At 41.0% G+C, this 17,584-nt stretch overlaps 1 protein-coding gene across 2 annotated transcripts in view; it reads left to right on the forward strand.

Annotated features, from left to right (window-relative positions):
• Positions 1-17,584, forward strand: part of fam172a (family with sequence similarity 172 member A) — a 136,069-nt gene that overhangs the window by 92,018 nt on the left and 26,467 nt on the right. The window contains exons 10-11 of one of the 2 annotated variants that reach the window (XM_026342895.1): positions 2,318-2,402; positions 2,668-2,725. In XM_026342895.1, coding sequence (XP_026198680.1) covers positions 2,318-2,402; positions 2,668-2,725 — 143 coding nt within the window. The remainder of the gene's footprint in view (positions 1-2,317; positions 2,403-2,667; positions 2,726-17,584) is intronic. The other variant, XM_026342894.1, reaches the window with a different exon arrangement.

Here is a 17,584-nt window from a genome sequence, read left to right on the forward strand (position 1 = left end):
ATCTATTCATACCCTGGCCTCCCTGCCTCCATTGGTGGCGATGGTGAAGGTGAAGGGGGAGGGAGGAGGGCCTTTTGAAAGACTCCCCTCCTTTCCCTCTCTCCAGCCGCCTTCAACCTACTGCTCCACAGCCCAGCTGACATCTTCCTCCAGACAGACTGAATGAATTAAAGGAGATACAATGAGACACTTGATGTAGCAGTCAAGGAGTCCCACTGCTTCTGTGCCGCTCCACACCGCTCTGCCCTTAAGCCCAGGCTCAGAGGAGAGCACATCTAGGGCAAAGCAAAAGATCTAAAAATACACAATATGCCACTGTTTACCAAAACTTGTCATCTTCCCCCAACACTAACCCCCCTCTTCCACCACCCTCCCTCATCTCCCTGCTGATCTTTCTTGAACCTCTTTGGCTCTTCTTCTGCCATACCCCATTCGACTGCAAGCACTTCTGATTGACAGGGCTGAAGACATGAAATGCAGAAAAAGAGAGCGAAAGGGCATTTGTACTATTCAACAGGCATATTCAGTTTGTACCTTCATTTTTACTGCGTTTAATTGGATAGGAATGAATCACACATGAGAGAGACTTTATTTTATTAATAGATCTTTTTATACACATTTCCCAACTGAATTTTGTTTACTTACTTGTAGACATTACTACTACCATGATACTGATGGATTTGCGTACATGGCCCAGATGTTTCATCATGATTTCTCGCAATAAGATTCTATATTTTTGTGTAAGCTTAGAGTAAATAAATCACAGTGCATCTAAAGATGATGTAATATATGTCAAGCAGGCAATAAAGAAGACATTAGCCTAGCTGCAGAAAACGTTGACAAAAAACAACAGCCAGGAGGGCTTCAAATAATCTAAGTATACCCTGTGTTCCCTTGTAGCGTAACATACTTATACAGGAAAACATCAATCTGGGAGGAGTGTGAGTGTGTGTTGGTGTGTTTGGGGTAACTTGGGGCATGATGAGTTGAGGAGAAGTGTGATGTGACCCTGAATTCTCGTGTGTTTATATGTGTTTTAGGAGTGGCTGAAGTGGGAGAAGTTTAATAGATTTGTCTATCCAGTCCCTCCCCTTTCACAGCAATGGGAGTCAGGGGTCACTGAGGGCAAAAATGTGCAAGCATGTGTACATTTGTGTGTGTGTATGTGAGACTGGAGGGTTCACAATGCTGCACATCTTCATGGGAGACCCCCCGCAATGTAATTACTGACCCACAAACACGAGTGCGTGCACACACACAAGCATGCCCAACACTGTAATGGCTGTCAAAGGGCCAGGGTGAAAGTAAACAAGGGCAGATAAGCAGCAATTCACAAGGACGCCAGCTGCACATTCTAATCTCTTTACATTTTCTCTTTCTTCTATTGAACTTTTATCTTATCTGGGGAACGTCTTCTGTAAGCATTCCTTCTCAGCCTCCCTCTTTCCCTCTCTTGCTTTTCACTTGTTTTTGTACTAACCTGACAAGCCACAGCATACCAGTCCACATTGCACGGTCAAAAGGGAAAACACACTTTGATATGTTGTCGTCTGCCGACCCAGGGAATGAAAACTCGAACCATGGTGAAGTATGTTGTTTTGTAGTACGAAATTGATACAGTATGGTAAAGGTACGTGAGATTTGGTCTTAATATGTATGAAATAACCTAGTAAGTAGAAGACGAAGCACCACAACGACAGGAAGATGAAGACAGCAAAAACGAGATAAAGAGGTCTTCTCCTCTTTCTGACAGTGGAGTTGTCAACCGCAGGGGGTTTGAGAGGACTAGGGGTGTTTGCAGGGGGTTATGGGTCAGCAAGCTGGGCAGACACCCTCCCCCAGGACGCCCACTGATCCACCATGGTAGAAGGCCTCAGCTCTCCACCACAAACAAACGCCAAGCTGTCTGAGCAACATGTCACAAAGCTTTTAATTGCTTGTTCCTGTCTCTCTCTTTCTCTTTCTCTCCCCCACCTTGCTCAGTTATACATACGCCTCTTTCTCAGTTACTGTCTCTTTCCTCGTCCTCCCCACCTGTTCTCTTTTTTCTTTGTCTCTCTTGGTCCATATTTTCATTGTAAGTAAAAAAAGACACAATACTTTCAAAGCATAAAAGACATAAACTCCTATCCCTTATTATATTTTATTTTGAGTATATATTATATTTGTGTTTGTGTAATAGTGGAGGATGCAGGTTGCCGCATATTCATTTCCTGTACACAGTTCTCCCTCCCAGTGTTTTGTAGATCAACCTATGGCAATGATGTGAAATTTGTCCTCAGAGTTTCTTTGGTTTCTTTTTGTCCTTTCCCTACAGCACTGTTGTAACTGGGTATCAAGTCCAGAACCCCTGGACACACCGCTGGATCCCATGCTGCCAGACTGCCCCCGAGTCTCTGCAGGTATTAAACACGTTCCAACAGTAATAATATAATTAATCAACATCTTCTTACAGCGTGATTGGACCACTTTCAGTTTCCCAGTGCAATGAATTTGACTTGATTAATTAAGGGCCTTAAAACTGTTACATACATGCTGAAACATCAATTAAATTGTTCATATACCAGAACTACAGGTGATTTAAATGCAGCCTCAACAATTGAATGATCTGAAAAAGACGTCATCATGTTTGTGTGCTTTTCTAAGACACTGTGTCTCTGGTCACAGCTGAGAGTAAAGTGTACACGATAAGGAAACTTGAGTCACAAAGAGTGTCTCACTCACAGTAAGTAAATAATTGTACAGGGAAAACCTACACAATGACATGTGCAAAATACAAAGGCATTTCTCAGTGAATGCTGTACCTCTATACACTGTATGTGTTCACCACTGGCTTATAGCAGTTCACATGTGTAGATTGTTAGGGTTCAGTTAGTTCATTTGGAGCTGTGTGGTGTGTGCTCACAGTATTTGCAGCATGGGCTTGTGTGCGTGTGTGTGTGTGTGTACATGCACATGCTTGTGACTGTTGAGAAGATTGAAGGTTTTAGGAGAGAAAGTGAGAAACTGAAGCAGTGGCAGATTATCTTGAAACGCACACACACACACACATGCTCATACATGCTACCAAAATTTGCTGTTTGATTTTGTTTCTATTTTCATTTTCTTTGCAGTGCCCTCTCACTCATTCTTTTTCATCATGTACTATGTCTCCTTTATTCATTAATCCTCTCCTATTTGGCTTCCTGGTCCCGAGCCCTCTCTGTGGTGCACTGGCCTTGATGATGTCATGGCCATCATAAGAATGTGTCCTTAATGTAGGATTAGGGATGAAAGCTGTAATCCTCAACATGACTGTTGATAAGAGATGATGATTGCAGTGTTGTTTGAAGAGTGACACATGCGGGCATGCACGCACAGGCACATATACACACAGACACAAAAGGAGAGTCAAGCCTTAAACATGAAATAAAGAATACAGTATGTAACTTTTTTCAGATTTTGTGACCCCTTTGCTGGTTCATTGATTCTAGGACCACTTTTGGTAGGTACTGGCTCTGTAAACCAGAAACACCCCACAAGATCTGCCATTTTAGAAATGCTTCCAACATAACTCCATAACGTTAAGGACTAATTGTTCACTTGCTGCCTAATATATCCCCTTAATCATTGAACAACACTTCCAGCTGAGCAGAGATATTCACTTGAACAAAGCTTGCTTTCATTTCATATTTCAGTTTTTGCATTCTTCCCTTGGTGACATCATGGTGAATGTATAGGTCATCTTACACATGCTCCACATGTCAGTGAATACATCTCTAGCACAGCTATCTCATCTTGGCCACTGAAACATCGTGTTCCACTTGGAGCCGTGTGGTGGGTGGATGGCCTTAACATCTACCAGTGAATCAGCTCCTTGAAATGTCATCTGGCCTTCAATACGAAACCCATACTGTATTTTATGTTCAAATGTCAGGTTTTTACCTTGATGTTTTATGTCTTCTCTCAGTGACTGATGAGGGCCAGAAGACAGCACTCTTTGAGCCGAGATTTCAAAGTCTACTTTTGGAAACTGCTGGCATGTCTGACATTGTCCTAACACTAACCTGTTTGACACAGCGTCCATCTGTATGCGTGCACTATTGACTTGCGCTCTGTTGACTTCTGCTACTTTAACCAAGTTGAAAAGATCTGAATCTCTGGCCTGCTAACAGAGCTGCCAACTCAGCTTGTCTCTGGTCTTTTGGTGGCAGGTTCTGATGTCAAAGGTTGACTGAGTCGTCTTTGTGTCCTTGGCAGCCTGGCAGGTTCACAGGCAGCAGCCATTGTGGTGAGAGTCACGGCAGAGCAGCAGAGGTGACGAGGTTGAGAGAAGGTTGAGGGAAGGCTGTCAGGGCATCGTGGCCCAGCACTTCAATCAGCATACACACAGCCCCCTCTTCTGCTGTTGTCTGGGTTGCTGTGGTAACACTATGTGTGTGTGTTTGTAGGTGGGGGTCATCAGGATTGACCACAAAGTGTTTCACCAACAGAGAAAGGACCGTTGAATCCTTGTTCTCGTGCACGTGTGTGTGTGTGTGTGAACTATCATTCTGGTGTGGAACCGGGCTGAGCCAGTCCCGGAGCGACTTGACGGCTGTGGAGAATGGTGTGTGTGTGATCAGACTTGCACACTAAAATGCCTGAAGGTACAAATTTTTGGATGTGTGCTTAGACATGGGCACTGGAACTGGTCTGGTGGCATGATGGGAGAACCAGTTTAAGGACGAGTCTTGCTGTGGCTCTTTTTCTCTCTCTCTCTCTCTCTCTCCTTAGTCTTTATGTCTGTTTCTGAGTCTCTCAGTACATCTTCCTCTCCCCTCCTCTGCTTGTGTCCTGCCTCCCTGTGTGGTGCAGTGATGATATGATGATTGTGTTTTCCATGCTGGTAGACTCTTGGCAGAAGGAGGTAGGGAGAAGTGGAGGCAGAGCTTGTCTGTTTTTCCTAATCATCTGTGAAGCAACACCGGTACCAGCATGGCACTCTGACAGGGCTGGAAGGACCCAGAGAGGGAGGGAGAATGACGCATAGCAGGGGTGTTCGCTAACATCTCCATGTCTTGTTTTAAATGCGATAAAACCTGGACCCATTCCCTTCGCTTCTGACTGGCTTGCTTCCTCTCCTTTCATTTCTTAGTTTTTTTAGATGCCTTTCTTCTCTTCACTGTATTCTTTTATCCATCTTGTAAAAGGAATTTGTTCCCCCAAAAAGGTCATTGCTCTGGCGTTTGGCAGTGGCCTGGCACACAAGCAGAATTTTATCAGTTAGAAGCACACTGAACACAGGCTAAAAATGCAGATAAAGTGGAACCAATCTCCTACTGGAAAAGCTCCATTTGTGTGCGAGTGTGTGTGTGTGTGTCTGTGTGTGTGTAGAGGAGTAGCTGTAAGGCTGACAGAGAAGTTGTGGAATGGGTTGCTGGTTAAGTGGGGTGGCTGAGGCTTTCCCAAGATATAATCATTTCAAACAGATGCCAAGACAGAGAGTGAGGGTGACACAAAATAGATTGACGAGAAGAGAGTTAAAATATGGTCTTCCAGTCATTTCTCTTGTGAGTGCTCCACTGTTTTTGTGTTGCTTAGTTCATTGACTTTTTCTGGTTAGATGGATGACCAGTTGTGTGATCAGTAAAGATGTTATTTCAAAGGTGGGAAAACCCCATTTTTCTAATAACACACACATATAAGCACACACACATGCACACACAATGTCCTCTTGGGTGATTACTCATTGTCCAAGCTGATTATTAATTACAAAGGGAGAGCTCTCTGAAGGTAAACACTGATTAATGGCTAACAAAAGTAAGTTAATGTCTTACCTGTACTTTAATTACCAACTCCACTCTGTTACAAGCATCCTAACACAAGGCTGTAATTAACCCTAATAGACTGCAGAAAGAGGCTCACTTTCATTTTCTTTCACAACATAAATACATAGCTGTATGTAGCTTTTGTGCCCACTTTTCTTCCTCTTTTGCTAGGGTTCTCATAATTAGATGTGAGCGTTTTGTTGAAAGGATTTCTTGATTTTTGTATCTAGACTTAAAATAGCAGTGCGTTAGCTGGAAAGTGATGCAATATTGTTATAGAAATGAGAAATAATTCCTGTGCTGTGGCATGAGAGGTCACTCTGCCTTTCTCCTTTACCTAAGGCTCATACTTCTATGACTCACAGTTATTGATGTAGCAAGACACCACGGAGAGTGCCTGCCGAAAGAGTGCCTGAATAAAAAGTCAAACAGGCTGACATCGAACATGCATACAATACACTCACGCTGCCATTCCCCTGATGCAAATGCGCTGTGTCCTGCTCTAGGTTTAACTTGACTGTAACCCTCCCGTCCATGCACTGCTGACCGTGAAACAGCACCAACTGTCTGCACCTCTTCACCGCACATATAAACACAGACAGCGCCTGATTGATGTTTGTGTGATTTAACTCTTCTAAGAGGAAACTCAGGCCCATTCAAATTAACCTCGCTCCCCCCCGACCCACTGTTTTTTCAGCTTGGTAGGGCGGACGTCCGCTGCCTCTATGGAAGATCACATGAAAATGTGTGTGTGTGTGTTTGTCCCCGTGTTTTTACATATGTGTTTCAGTGTTTTCTTAGCCTGACCGGCACACGTTGCACTGGTGTTACAGGAAATAGGTCAACTCTGATGAACCGGACCTTAACCTCTGACCTGAATTCACTGTGGTTAGATCTGTCTGGGTCACATTTGTGACAGAGCATATCATAACGATGTGGAAAATGCTGACTCATGATGTCTGGTATTGGCATGTATTCCAAAAAGCCATTATAATGTGCTGATTTGTAAGAAGGAGTCCCAATTTGTTTTCAGCTGTGATTATACTTTGATATCATCAACCTAAACCATATGAATAGCATACTAACTTAAAATTGATTTCTTTTAGATGGATTCAGTAGTTCAAAAGTCCTATTTGTAGTGTTTTCTCTGTAACATTTCCAGTTGATGCTGCACTATCTAACAGTGATTTCTGACAATAATAATAATAATAGTGGACATCTTGACATGTGACCTTGGAGACTTGGAGATCTTAGCAAGTGTTTTTACCAAAAACTATAAATTTCCAAATTTATTTTAAATTTTAAATCAGACAGTGAGACTGGTTGGCTGTGGATTGCATTCTGCGAGTTTATTCAAAGGAATTTAGTCTGTCTTGACAGGATAACAAATATCTTTATAATAACAAAGCCTTCTCTTTGGCTGTGCATAGCAAAAAATAAGAAGGAATACTATCAACCTTTTGTCTGTTGCACCACTCATGTTTAGGTGGATGGAACTTTTAAATCCCTCTCAATAACTAATTTTCCTGTTATGTTTTACAGACATTAAAAGTTACATGTAACAACTGTATGTAACATAAATAAATAGAGTGTTCAAAGGAGACAAAGGGTACGTGCCTAACCATGAATAACCATGACACTTGTTATGTATTGTAACTAATGTGCATGGACCCACTAAAACAGTCTGTGGTTCTGTAAATGATGTCATACCCAAACCTGCACTCAGGCTTATACAGTATTTGTACAACATCCCAACCTGCATGTGTTAACTAAGGTGTCAGTCAGGTTAAACCCCACTGACCCTCTAGTAGGTCAGTCATTACTAATGTATGCTGGGAAGCCAAACAATGTCCAAACCCGAACTATTTAAAATTCCAGTGAATATCCCAATAATCCACTGTTACCATATATGTCTGGATGAATTTTGGAAAATGTATAAAGATGCGTCTAGAATATATCCATTTTGATGGATGAAGCCATAAAAAGATAGTTTGCAATCTTGGAGGCAAGTTCAAGGTAACATATAGGATTTGTTACATAGTGAAGCACCTGTGAAATGAAAGTCTGAGAGCCAGACTCTTTTTCGAAAATACAGATTGTGATGTATTTAAGTGTCAGCTGCCTTGGCTGTAGTGGCACCTTGGCTCATTATCAAGAGTCTGGTGTATAAGAGATAAACAGAGGATATGAGCAAATGAGAGTGTTGACGGTACAGAATATCTTCATGCTTAGGTTTTGTTTTCTTTTGTTTTTATTTGTATTTATATCTGATTTAGAGTGATTGAATGGTTAGAGGTGTATATGAAATGGTTAAGTCTATGGCAGAAATACTTGGTATTCACTGGCTTTTTTATTATTTATTATTATTTTTTTCTGGGCTGTCTTAAGGGTGTCTTTGTTTTTGGTACAGTACAGTATATGTTGGTATATGCTTGTGATTGTCTGTGACTGCACATGTGCCTGGTGTCCTTATTAGCTGAAGTCTGTCATGTAATTCTGTCTGTATGCTGTATAAGAATGGCGGACAGATGATCAGGACTCTTTTTTCTTTTCTCTCCTATTAACTGGGATTGGAATGGTCATTGTTCGCTTATTCAACAGCTTCTAAAATATATATAAATAAATATAAACAGCAGTAACAAAAAGTAAAACCTTACCAACCACTATCATCAGTTATGAGTTTTGTCTGCAATAATGCAGACAATGTATAAAATGTTGCCACCCTGAAGTTTGTAACTTCCTACTTTGTTCGAATTGATTGACACTAGCCTCCTAAAGCTTCAGCCGGACTACAGTACCTTAACAGACTTTAGTCTGGAAGTCAATGGAGCATGGAAGTGAAATAATAATGTATTTAAGTTTGATTTGGCATGTGAAATCTACATAGACAAAATAAACACACAGAAATCTACATATGGGGATGTAGTATGCTTACATGACGTGTTTTTACAGAAATCTTTGTTCCAACATTTATTACCCAACCTTGATAGGCTCCTACTCCAAAGTTTGATTCCTTCTCTCAGATCATTTACTGCCACCAGTCCATTGTCAGGTCACAGCATTGTCCCGTGGTGACAGGGCATTGTGTGCTGTCATGTAGGTTACTATCTCACAGGGACATTTCCTTTGATTCAAAGACTTGACCACTTTGATTGAATTCTTTGATTCGATTCTAGAGGACTGCCTGCTTTTATTGATTTATTCCAGTGCTTTGCTTTCTGTCCGACTTGTATCTTCACTCAGATCAGAATCAAAGATATGCCAGCAAAGTCAATAGACAAGCCCTTTCTACGGGTCCACTTGTTTGTCCTTATTGACAAACAGGAGGAAATTAAGTTGATCAATACATCAAGTTAATAATACTATAATTTGTCAAACCTAAAATCGACATAATTCTTCATCAGTGACGTGACATTCGTGAGTGTTCCGTGTGAATTAGCTTGTCTTCACAACTTAAGTTATGTGAAAACATTGCTTTAGTGACTGGTTAATAATGATAACTAGCATATAGTATCTTTACATCAGTAGTAATAATTAATTATTAAAAGTAGTTATGGCAGAGTGCACATTATTTTCATCAGTAATTGTAAAACACATTTGAAATAATACCAAAACAAATGGACCTCAACAGTGTGATGTGTCATTTTCAGATTTTCAGAAGATTCAAGATTCAATTTTCAAAATTCAATTTGTTAGGTTAGGACAAACCAAAAATTAGTTTAAAGTGTGAAAACCTTTAATCCTTTAAAGAAAGAAGTCATTTTTGTGTCACACTTCATGCAGCTTTGTTGAAATTGGTTAAGTTAATTCCAATGGAAAATATCAAAAAAATAAACAGGTTTTTGAAAGGTAGCCATCAGCTTCTGGGCATAGATATATAGGTATATATGACATTTGCATGCTGACAAGATGTAAAGTGTGGTTTATAATCACATCTCATATGCAGAGCACTTTAACAGTTAAGGCTATTGTGATTATGCTAACTAGAAGCATGTCTGGAAAGCCCAGTCTGTGGTCTTCAGTTCACCCCCTGCACTAGGTAAACTGTATCCAGGAGGCATTTTATCCTCTCCTCCTTTCCTCACACTCTACCCATCATCCCAGGGAAAAGAAGAAAGGGGAGAGACAAAAAGGGAAAGAGCCTGGCATGCATAAATGAAAGTTCAACAAGGTTCAATGAAACACTTATACAATTTGCTGCAATATAGTGTGGTTTTATAATCTCATTATCATCTTAGTGCCAGATTTGCCCATGAGGGCCGTTCTGTATTCACTCTTATTAGTTCCTCAGATTTGTCCATTTGTCCTTCTGCTACCCGCCTTGCAGCCAATCACTGGGGCAGAATCACTAATAAATACCCCCTCCTCCTTGTTTTAGCTCCACATTTATTTTTTTCTCTTACCATACCTCCTATTGCTGGATTTATGATTTTTTTTTTACTTGGTGGCAAACACACAGTATTTTATTGCTTATTATTTTAATAACTGTACTTGCTGTGGATATTGTCGTTAGTTATTTTCTTTTTATTTTATATATAAGGTATTGCTTCAAACACATCAGTACAGTATACAGCATCTAAAAACATTATATTGTTTATGCATAGACTTGGATTGTACATGTAGGCTTTTACTGGAACTGTGACACATTGGATTTGAAAAAAATACATCTGGATGTTTACGGGTTTAGATAAAAATATTTGAGGTATGTAGGAATTACCTGAAGTCTGGTCACACAGAACCAGATGCTGGGTTTCTTTGGACAATCTCTGCCAGACTTTACTGCAGTTTGTGAAACAGTTGTAACATGACACCATTTTAAATATTATTATGACTCCTTCATATTATTTGTGGAAATTTTGGCTGAACGCCAACATAGTTGTAAAGTGTACTGTATGTGTTTACCCTGTTTTTTTAATTCTCCTTTTATGTTCAAGGCCAAGCTCTTTCCTTTTTGAGTATTCAGGGTCAAACGGAGGAGCTAAAGTACAGGGTACAGTAGAGCAGGCCACTGGCTGCTTTCGAATCCCCAAGCCTCTTAACTGCTGTGGATAGTGTCCATCCCTGGTCACTGAGAGGGCATCCCCAGATTAGTGCTTCAGAGACATGGATCTCATTTGCCCATATGGCCTCTTCTCATTGAGTTGATATAGGCTCTAATCGGCCCAGCCTTTACCCCTGACCTCGACATGTGGCAAACTACTTAGAAAAAAGAACACACAAACTGTGCGTGTGCCACATTTGGTGGCTGCAGCATCAACAGGATCAACTGCAAAGATGACGATGGAAAATAGTGGCCATTGTATTCTTGTTCAGAAGTGAATGGGATTCAAGCCACTTTTCCTCAGGTTGGGTTGTGGTGCGGGCAAAAAGCAGGAAATGCCCTAATAACATTCTGGCTTCTGGCTGTAGATTGGTTTTAGGTGCATTCCCCAACGTGGAATTAATCCAATAAGCCTTAGTGGAGCAAAGCACAGAAAATCATAACCACTGTTAGCATTATAACTCCCAATTTCACTGTGCTCTCATTAACAAGACATGAGCTGCCACCCAACAGACACAAGTGTCACAGTGATGTTATTCATGTATCAACCTCCCTCTGATAAATCTTTTCATCATTAGTGACATTGATCTTATCACTGAGAGGATGAAAGGATAGGAAAACCCCAAAGCCTAATAGTACCCATTTCCCCCATGTTGCTGGAGTTTTTCTTTTTATTCCATTATACAGCATTACTTCTGAAATTCTAAATCCTATTTTATTGTAAATATGGTAAATGTTTAGTGAATGTAGTATTCCTCACAGGTCCCACCACTAGGTGAACTTAGTTGATGGGATAAAGTAGATTAGGGTTGAGAGAGGTTAATCTACTGACTAATCATATGAGAGTGTCACAGTAAACCGTTAAAGGTTCACACTTACAAGTTCAAGAGAGTATTCATTTTAAACCTGTTTACACTTGTTTAAATAGTAGCATTATGGCTTATTTTGTTTTTGTGCGCCCTTCAAATACTGAAACATCTGCACAGCAGCTTCATCCAGCAGAACTAGCTATGGTCATGTGGAGATTAGCTGCTATCTTACTGTATCTTAATTTAATTTGAACAGTCTGTAAATTACTCTAAATAGAGATTCTGTGATTATATTTTGGTGAAAACAGAATTTTGTTGCTCCTCAGTTTTAATAAATTTTTATGATCGCAGTTTTCAGAATAACTCATTTCTTTTTATACTGAGACTAAGTTATTGTTATGGGTTCATAAGGCCAGTTCAGAAGGTTTAGATGTTTAATTAATACACACAAATCCATTCACACATGCACACATGTGCACATACTGCAAGCCTAGCTGCTGGACCGAAGAACCCATGCTGAGATCCAACATCTGGAAAAGCCAGTCAATTTAATATGTCAGTGTATTTATGTGTGAACACAGCAAGCATGTATGAGCAAGGGGTTTAGTTGTTCTTTTGTTAGTTTAAACCCACTGCGTTTGTTGAGCTAAACCTTTTTGATATATTGTGGCAGCAGTTTCACCTATTCTGTTCTCTTTTAAATAGTTAGGTCATAATTAGATGCACATTTAATGTCATTTCTATGAAATAAAAAAGTGGAAACTGTGATTATATCTTTTAGAGTGCAAATAATTGCGAAAGAAGTGATTAGATTAGAAAATAAAAAAAAGAAATCATCCTTGAAAGTCCTTGAGCCACAATCAGCTTCAAATTATAAAGTTTGTCTTTGTCTGTTTGTCTATTGCTGAAAAAAGGAAATTACATCTTATTTATATAATTATGTAAACAAAGTGAAAAGTAGATTCCACAACCAGCCAGTTTTTGAGTATGCAGCAGTGACCTTGGATCCTCCCCTGTGCTCCACATTGACAGATAAAAACTTTGTTAACCAGCCATCTCTAGGACAGGAGATAAACCGCCTGTGAAACCGATGTGCGCAAGTTTTAGAGAAATGTGGCAATTAGAGGATGATTTTTTTTTCCAGTGAATGCACCAAGGAGTAGAAAGGAGTAATAAACACAGCTTGTTTGTGGCCTAGGAAGCAGCAATTATAAAGTGCACGGAGAGTTGTTGTGCTTATTGTGCCTGCGAGTAATGAGATAGGCTGCGCTGATTCCTCACTGATGCTATGGCTCCTAATCCTCAACACTCATTTCCTGCTTCTCTTGTTTATCCACCAACATCCTCTGACCGTAGCTGGCCTGTCACTACTCTGGGCGACTCCAAGAGACCTTTGGCCTGCGTGTCAGCTGATTTTTCGGCTTTGAAAATGGCCTGACTCTGAGTCAAAGCTACGGGGCGATAAATTTGTCATACAGTGTAGTTTGCTATGCTTTCCTCAGTGTTCTTAAGTGCGTTTGTTTAACCACCAAACCAATCCCTCTCTAAGTAATTGCTTTGGTTTTTAAATGGTGTAATTGTTATTTATGTTGGTCGCACTCTCTCATACTGTGATGACAGATGTATTTCAAGCCAAAGAACCACATTTTGGGATCCTTTTATATGGTGTGCACATTCTGTCTGCACTATGAGGTTTTGGCTACTGGTGATGTTGTGTCATTTCTTTATATTCATATATAGCCATACGTCTATCCTGTCACTAGTAAGACAGGGTTAATTCCCCTGTGGATCCCGTGTCATCTGTGACAGGATATGCTGAACAATGTACTTTTGTGCATTGAGTGTTTATTCCCGGGTGAAGATATGTGTGCATGCATTCCTGCACATACAGATACTCACCTACACTTTTGTGTATATCCTCCCAAGGAGAAGAATGTTGTGTGTACAGACAGTTATCTGGGTAACCCATAGACAGACTGGTTATCACCTCTGTGAGCCTCTCGGGGATAAACTACAGAGCCAGCGGAAAAACACCACTCCTGTCTTCCCTCTGCCTCTACATCTTTGTGCTGGTCATCCAGCATGTCCGCCTACTGCAGGGCTCGCCTCTTATCTAATCAACATAGACAGGCCACTTGTCCGCACACACACACACAAACTGCATGTTCGCTGATTCACATGCGCACGGACATGCTCAGAGATAGCCCTACACATGTAGAAACACTTAGTGATACGGACTCAAACACACATCCATACACAACACATATACACCCACATGCTGATAATCACAGACAAACTCACATTGATCTGGGCCAGCTCTGGTTGTCCAGATATGAGCTGTTGTTGAGATGTGGGCGTGGCACAGAGGGCTGAGAAAGGGGTCTTAGGCCAAGTGGTAGACATGTAGATCGAGTAGTGGAGGGCGCCACAATGTTGGACACAGGGCCTTGGGGTATTAAGCAAATAAATTGGACTTCCTGACTCTGAAGGCAATTGCCCTTCCCATTCCTTGATCCCAACTCATCTGACAGCTGTGCTCTGGCCCTCCTTCTGACCACCTTTCCCTGTGCTGTCCTTTGTTCACATCCCAACAGAAACCCCAGCCAGAGAGGAGACGTATCTACCCTTGAGATGCAAACATGATAGGGTCAGTATTCTGAGGCGCAAATTCCAAATCCATCTTTGGAGCCATTTTAATCCCTTTTCTTTGGCCACTCAAGTGTTATTTTTTTCTGTCAGAGTGCATGCCTGCTGAACTTCTGATGTTACATAGTGCAGCCCCCCTTTGCCCCAAACTAAACCCGCTGAACAACATGTGGCCAGATAACAAAACCCTAAACAATAGAGGTAGATTTTTAGAACAGAAGAAAGGTGGGGGCTCACGCGTTCTGTCTGAAAACACATGAGTGCTAAGTAAGGTTGGCACCAGCAGTTGGGGGTAAGTGAATTGCGTTTGGCACCAGACGGCTATCAGGCAATAATTAGTATAGCTAACATCCCAGATGAAGAAGTCAAGTCTCGGTCATGGTAAAAAACTTCAAGGGTTTTAGCGGGTAAGGGTTGGAGGCCAAGCCATGCCCCCACCCTTCCCTGAATATAAGCTCATGCTGTGCCTGTTCAGATTTGCTGAAATCTGTATTGACCTTTGACATTTAGGTGTCACACCCAGTCACATGTCAGACTGGCTCCTCTGGACCACGGTGGATGTGTTCATATTGGATTGTCTCAGTAGTTGCTACTCTAGAGCTGCCAAACCAGCCCAACTCAGAAAAGTAGTCTTTCAGATGATGAGACTTTTGACATAGATGTAACCTAACAGCGTAAACCCATGCCTTGCATTCCTATGCTACTCTGGCTCCAGGATCCGCCTTTTTGTGTCGCATAGGCCCTCAAACCTATCAATAGAGAAATGAATGCATGGATGGATGAGAGAGAATCTGATGGTTTCGTAATAGAATTCTCAAAAACTGAATTTGTAATCTCTTTCATATATTGCATGGTTGGAGTGTTTTTTGTATAAATTTACATATGTGTACGTATGGTTGCGTGTGGAGGTCACTGTGCATTCATTCCTGGTTCCTTAAAAGACCTCTAATCCTTTAATGCCATAATCTCTTTTAATATATTAAATATTAGTCGACAAATCACAAGATGATAAAGTGATATGAAAATGTTTCTTTTCAATGATAGAAAACACAGAGGATTTAACAGAGGGTCTAATCGTAGCTGACACTCAGTACTTGTTATGTCGACCATGTCAGAAGGTCCGATTTTGTTTTGCAGCCTTCACACAGCAGGGAATAAAATTCCCACTAACTCTTTGGAGACAGAAAACAGGCTTTAGTATTGTGGACATACAGACTGTTTGTTTGTTGTTAAAAAATAAAATACCCAATACACATGCATGCAAGTTTTATGTTTCATGAATTGTAATCATGGATTTCTATACGTTTTTAGATATCCAATAATATCCTCTGAATAGCTTCAGTCTCTAAGGAGTTAAGATGAACAAGGTTGTACTGCAAAAAAAAAAAAGAAAAAAGAAAAAGGTTTTGAACTGTGTGAACTTTGGTGCATTTCATTTATCCGGTGTGCTATTTGTGGTGCTTTTCATCTCTTGAATCCTGGCCTAGTTTCTGTATCTTGTTTTTGGAAAACATGAGCTAAGCTGTGATGCACAAACCAGGCAACCATTAGATCACTGCACTGTAGGTCTGACCAACTAAGCTCCACCCCTTGGTAAACCCTTCACCCAGGCTAACCCCACACCTGCCCGCCCCATGCCCTGCCCCATCCCGGTCCTTTCTTGGAAATGATATTATGGTGTTTGGATCATCGTCCTTGTCTTCCTCCATACTGTAATCCTATTTGCTCTGTCATGTGTTGCTGTTCACAGATGGTGTCTGTGTGTGTGTGTGTGTGTGTGTGTGTGTGTGTGTGTGTGTGTGTGTGTGTGTGTGTGTGTGTGTGTGTGTGTGTGTGTGTGTGTGTGTGTGTTTGGAAATGGGGTATAACACCCTAACTCACAGCTGTTTGGACTGGCTCGCTGGTCCCATTGTCTCTCCCACACATCCCAGAGAGGGTGGTCCTACGCAAACACGCACATGTCCATGACCACCAAATCTTCCACAGGGGTGTTAAAATATAAATTGAATGGAAAATTTTGGGTAACATCACTGTCAGAGGTCTAGAGTTTACTCCTTCAATCTTCAGCGATCTTCGCTTTCTGTCCCGCCGTCCCTGCACTTGCCCTAATGAAAATGTTAAGCTCAGTGACTGAATGAGTACAAAATGGGTTGCGGGGGTGTAATGTGGGGGAGTGGGTTCCCACTCATTGTTGAGTCTTGGGCAAAAAGAGACAGAGAAAGCTCAGCAGGGTGAGAGGTCCTTGGCACTGCTCCAGTTGTTGGCGCCTCAGCATCCACATTTAGTTCCAGCTGAGTGCCCACAGTGGGCATGGCCACACTGCCTTCAATCTGACCTCTCAACCGAGGACCACTGCTTGCCTGTCTCCACCACCCCCTTTGCTTTAGCCCTTTCTTCTCATTCTAACCCCTCTCCTCCTCTTTGTATTTCAGAAATGACTTCATAACAGCTTTTTCAGAATTGATTTGTCAAAGCAATGGGTTAGGTTTGTGATCAGACAACCGGTGGGATGCTTTTTGGGATTTGTTTTTTAAATACAGTGCAACCGATCATTTACCTAGAGATCAAAGGAAATATCTTTTAACAACACATTTTTTTTCTGATGTTCAAAAAACTAAAGATGGAATTGGCCCATTAATTTTTTTCTGTCAAACATCAAAATTGTGCTCAACCAGAGGAACAATTTGTTTCGTGCTCTCATGTGGGGGTTTCCTTGTGTCATGTTAGATACTCTTGAGTGCCATTTCTAGACAAAAGGAAAGTGCTTATTTAAATGTAAATACAGGATAGATATGTGAAAAAACAGTCCAAAGACACTGCGTCATTATTACTATAGTTGTAATTTTACTGTAAAACACCATATTGTAACTTAGCAACAACATTATGCTTATGTTTTGATAGGATTTGTTCTTTATCCTTATTTACTGTAAATATTCTAATCCACATAGACCTTTTCAACAAAAACTGTACAATGCTGTACAATGTAGAGCAGCAGGTTGTATTTTAACAATTAAGATATCTTTTATTTTATGAACTAGTACAATCACAGCTCTCACAGTGGAAGACAGACTGAGCAGGGATCACATGGTATCTCTTGTTGTATGACCTTCTTCCCCTGTACTTTAGCACTTTTCTTTCAAGGCAGTGCCCTTGACACTGACTCAGAGAATGTTAGTGTTGGAGCAGTGACACTGTCAAGTGCTGTAGTCTGTTGGGAAGGAAAAGACTTCCAGTGACAAACTCAAGCATTACTCCTTGAAGACAGAGCTCCCTCAGCAGCTATTAGGTTGTTTTCTTTA

Source organism: Anabas testudineus, chromosome 9 (assembly GCF_900324465.2).
Source record: "Anabas testudineus chromosome 9, fAnaTes1.2, whole genome shotgun sequence".
NCBI classification, from domain to species: Eukaryota; Metazoa; Chordata; class Actinopteri; order Anabantiformes; family Anabantidae; genus Anabas; species Anabas testudineus.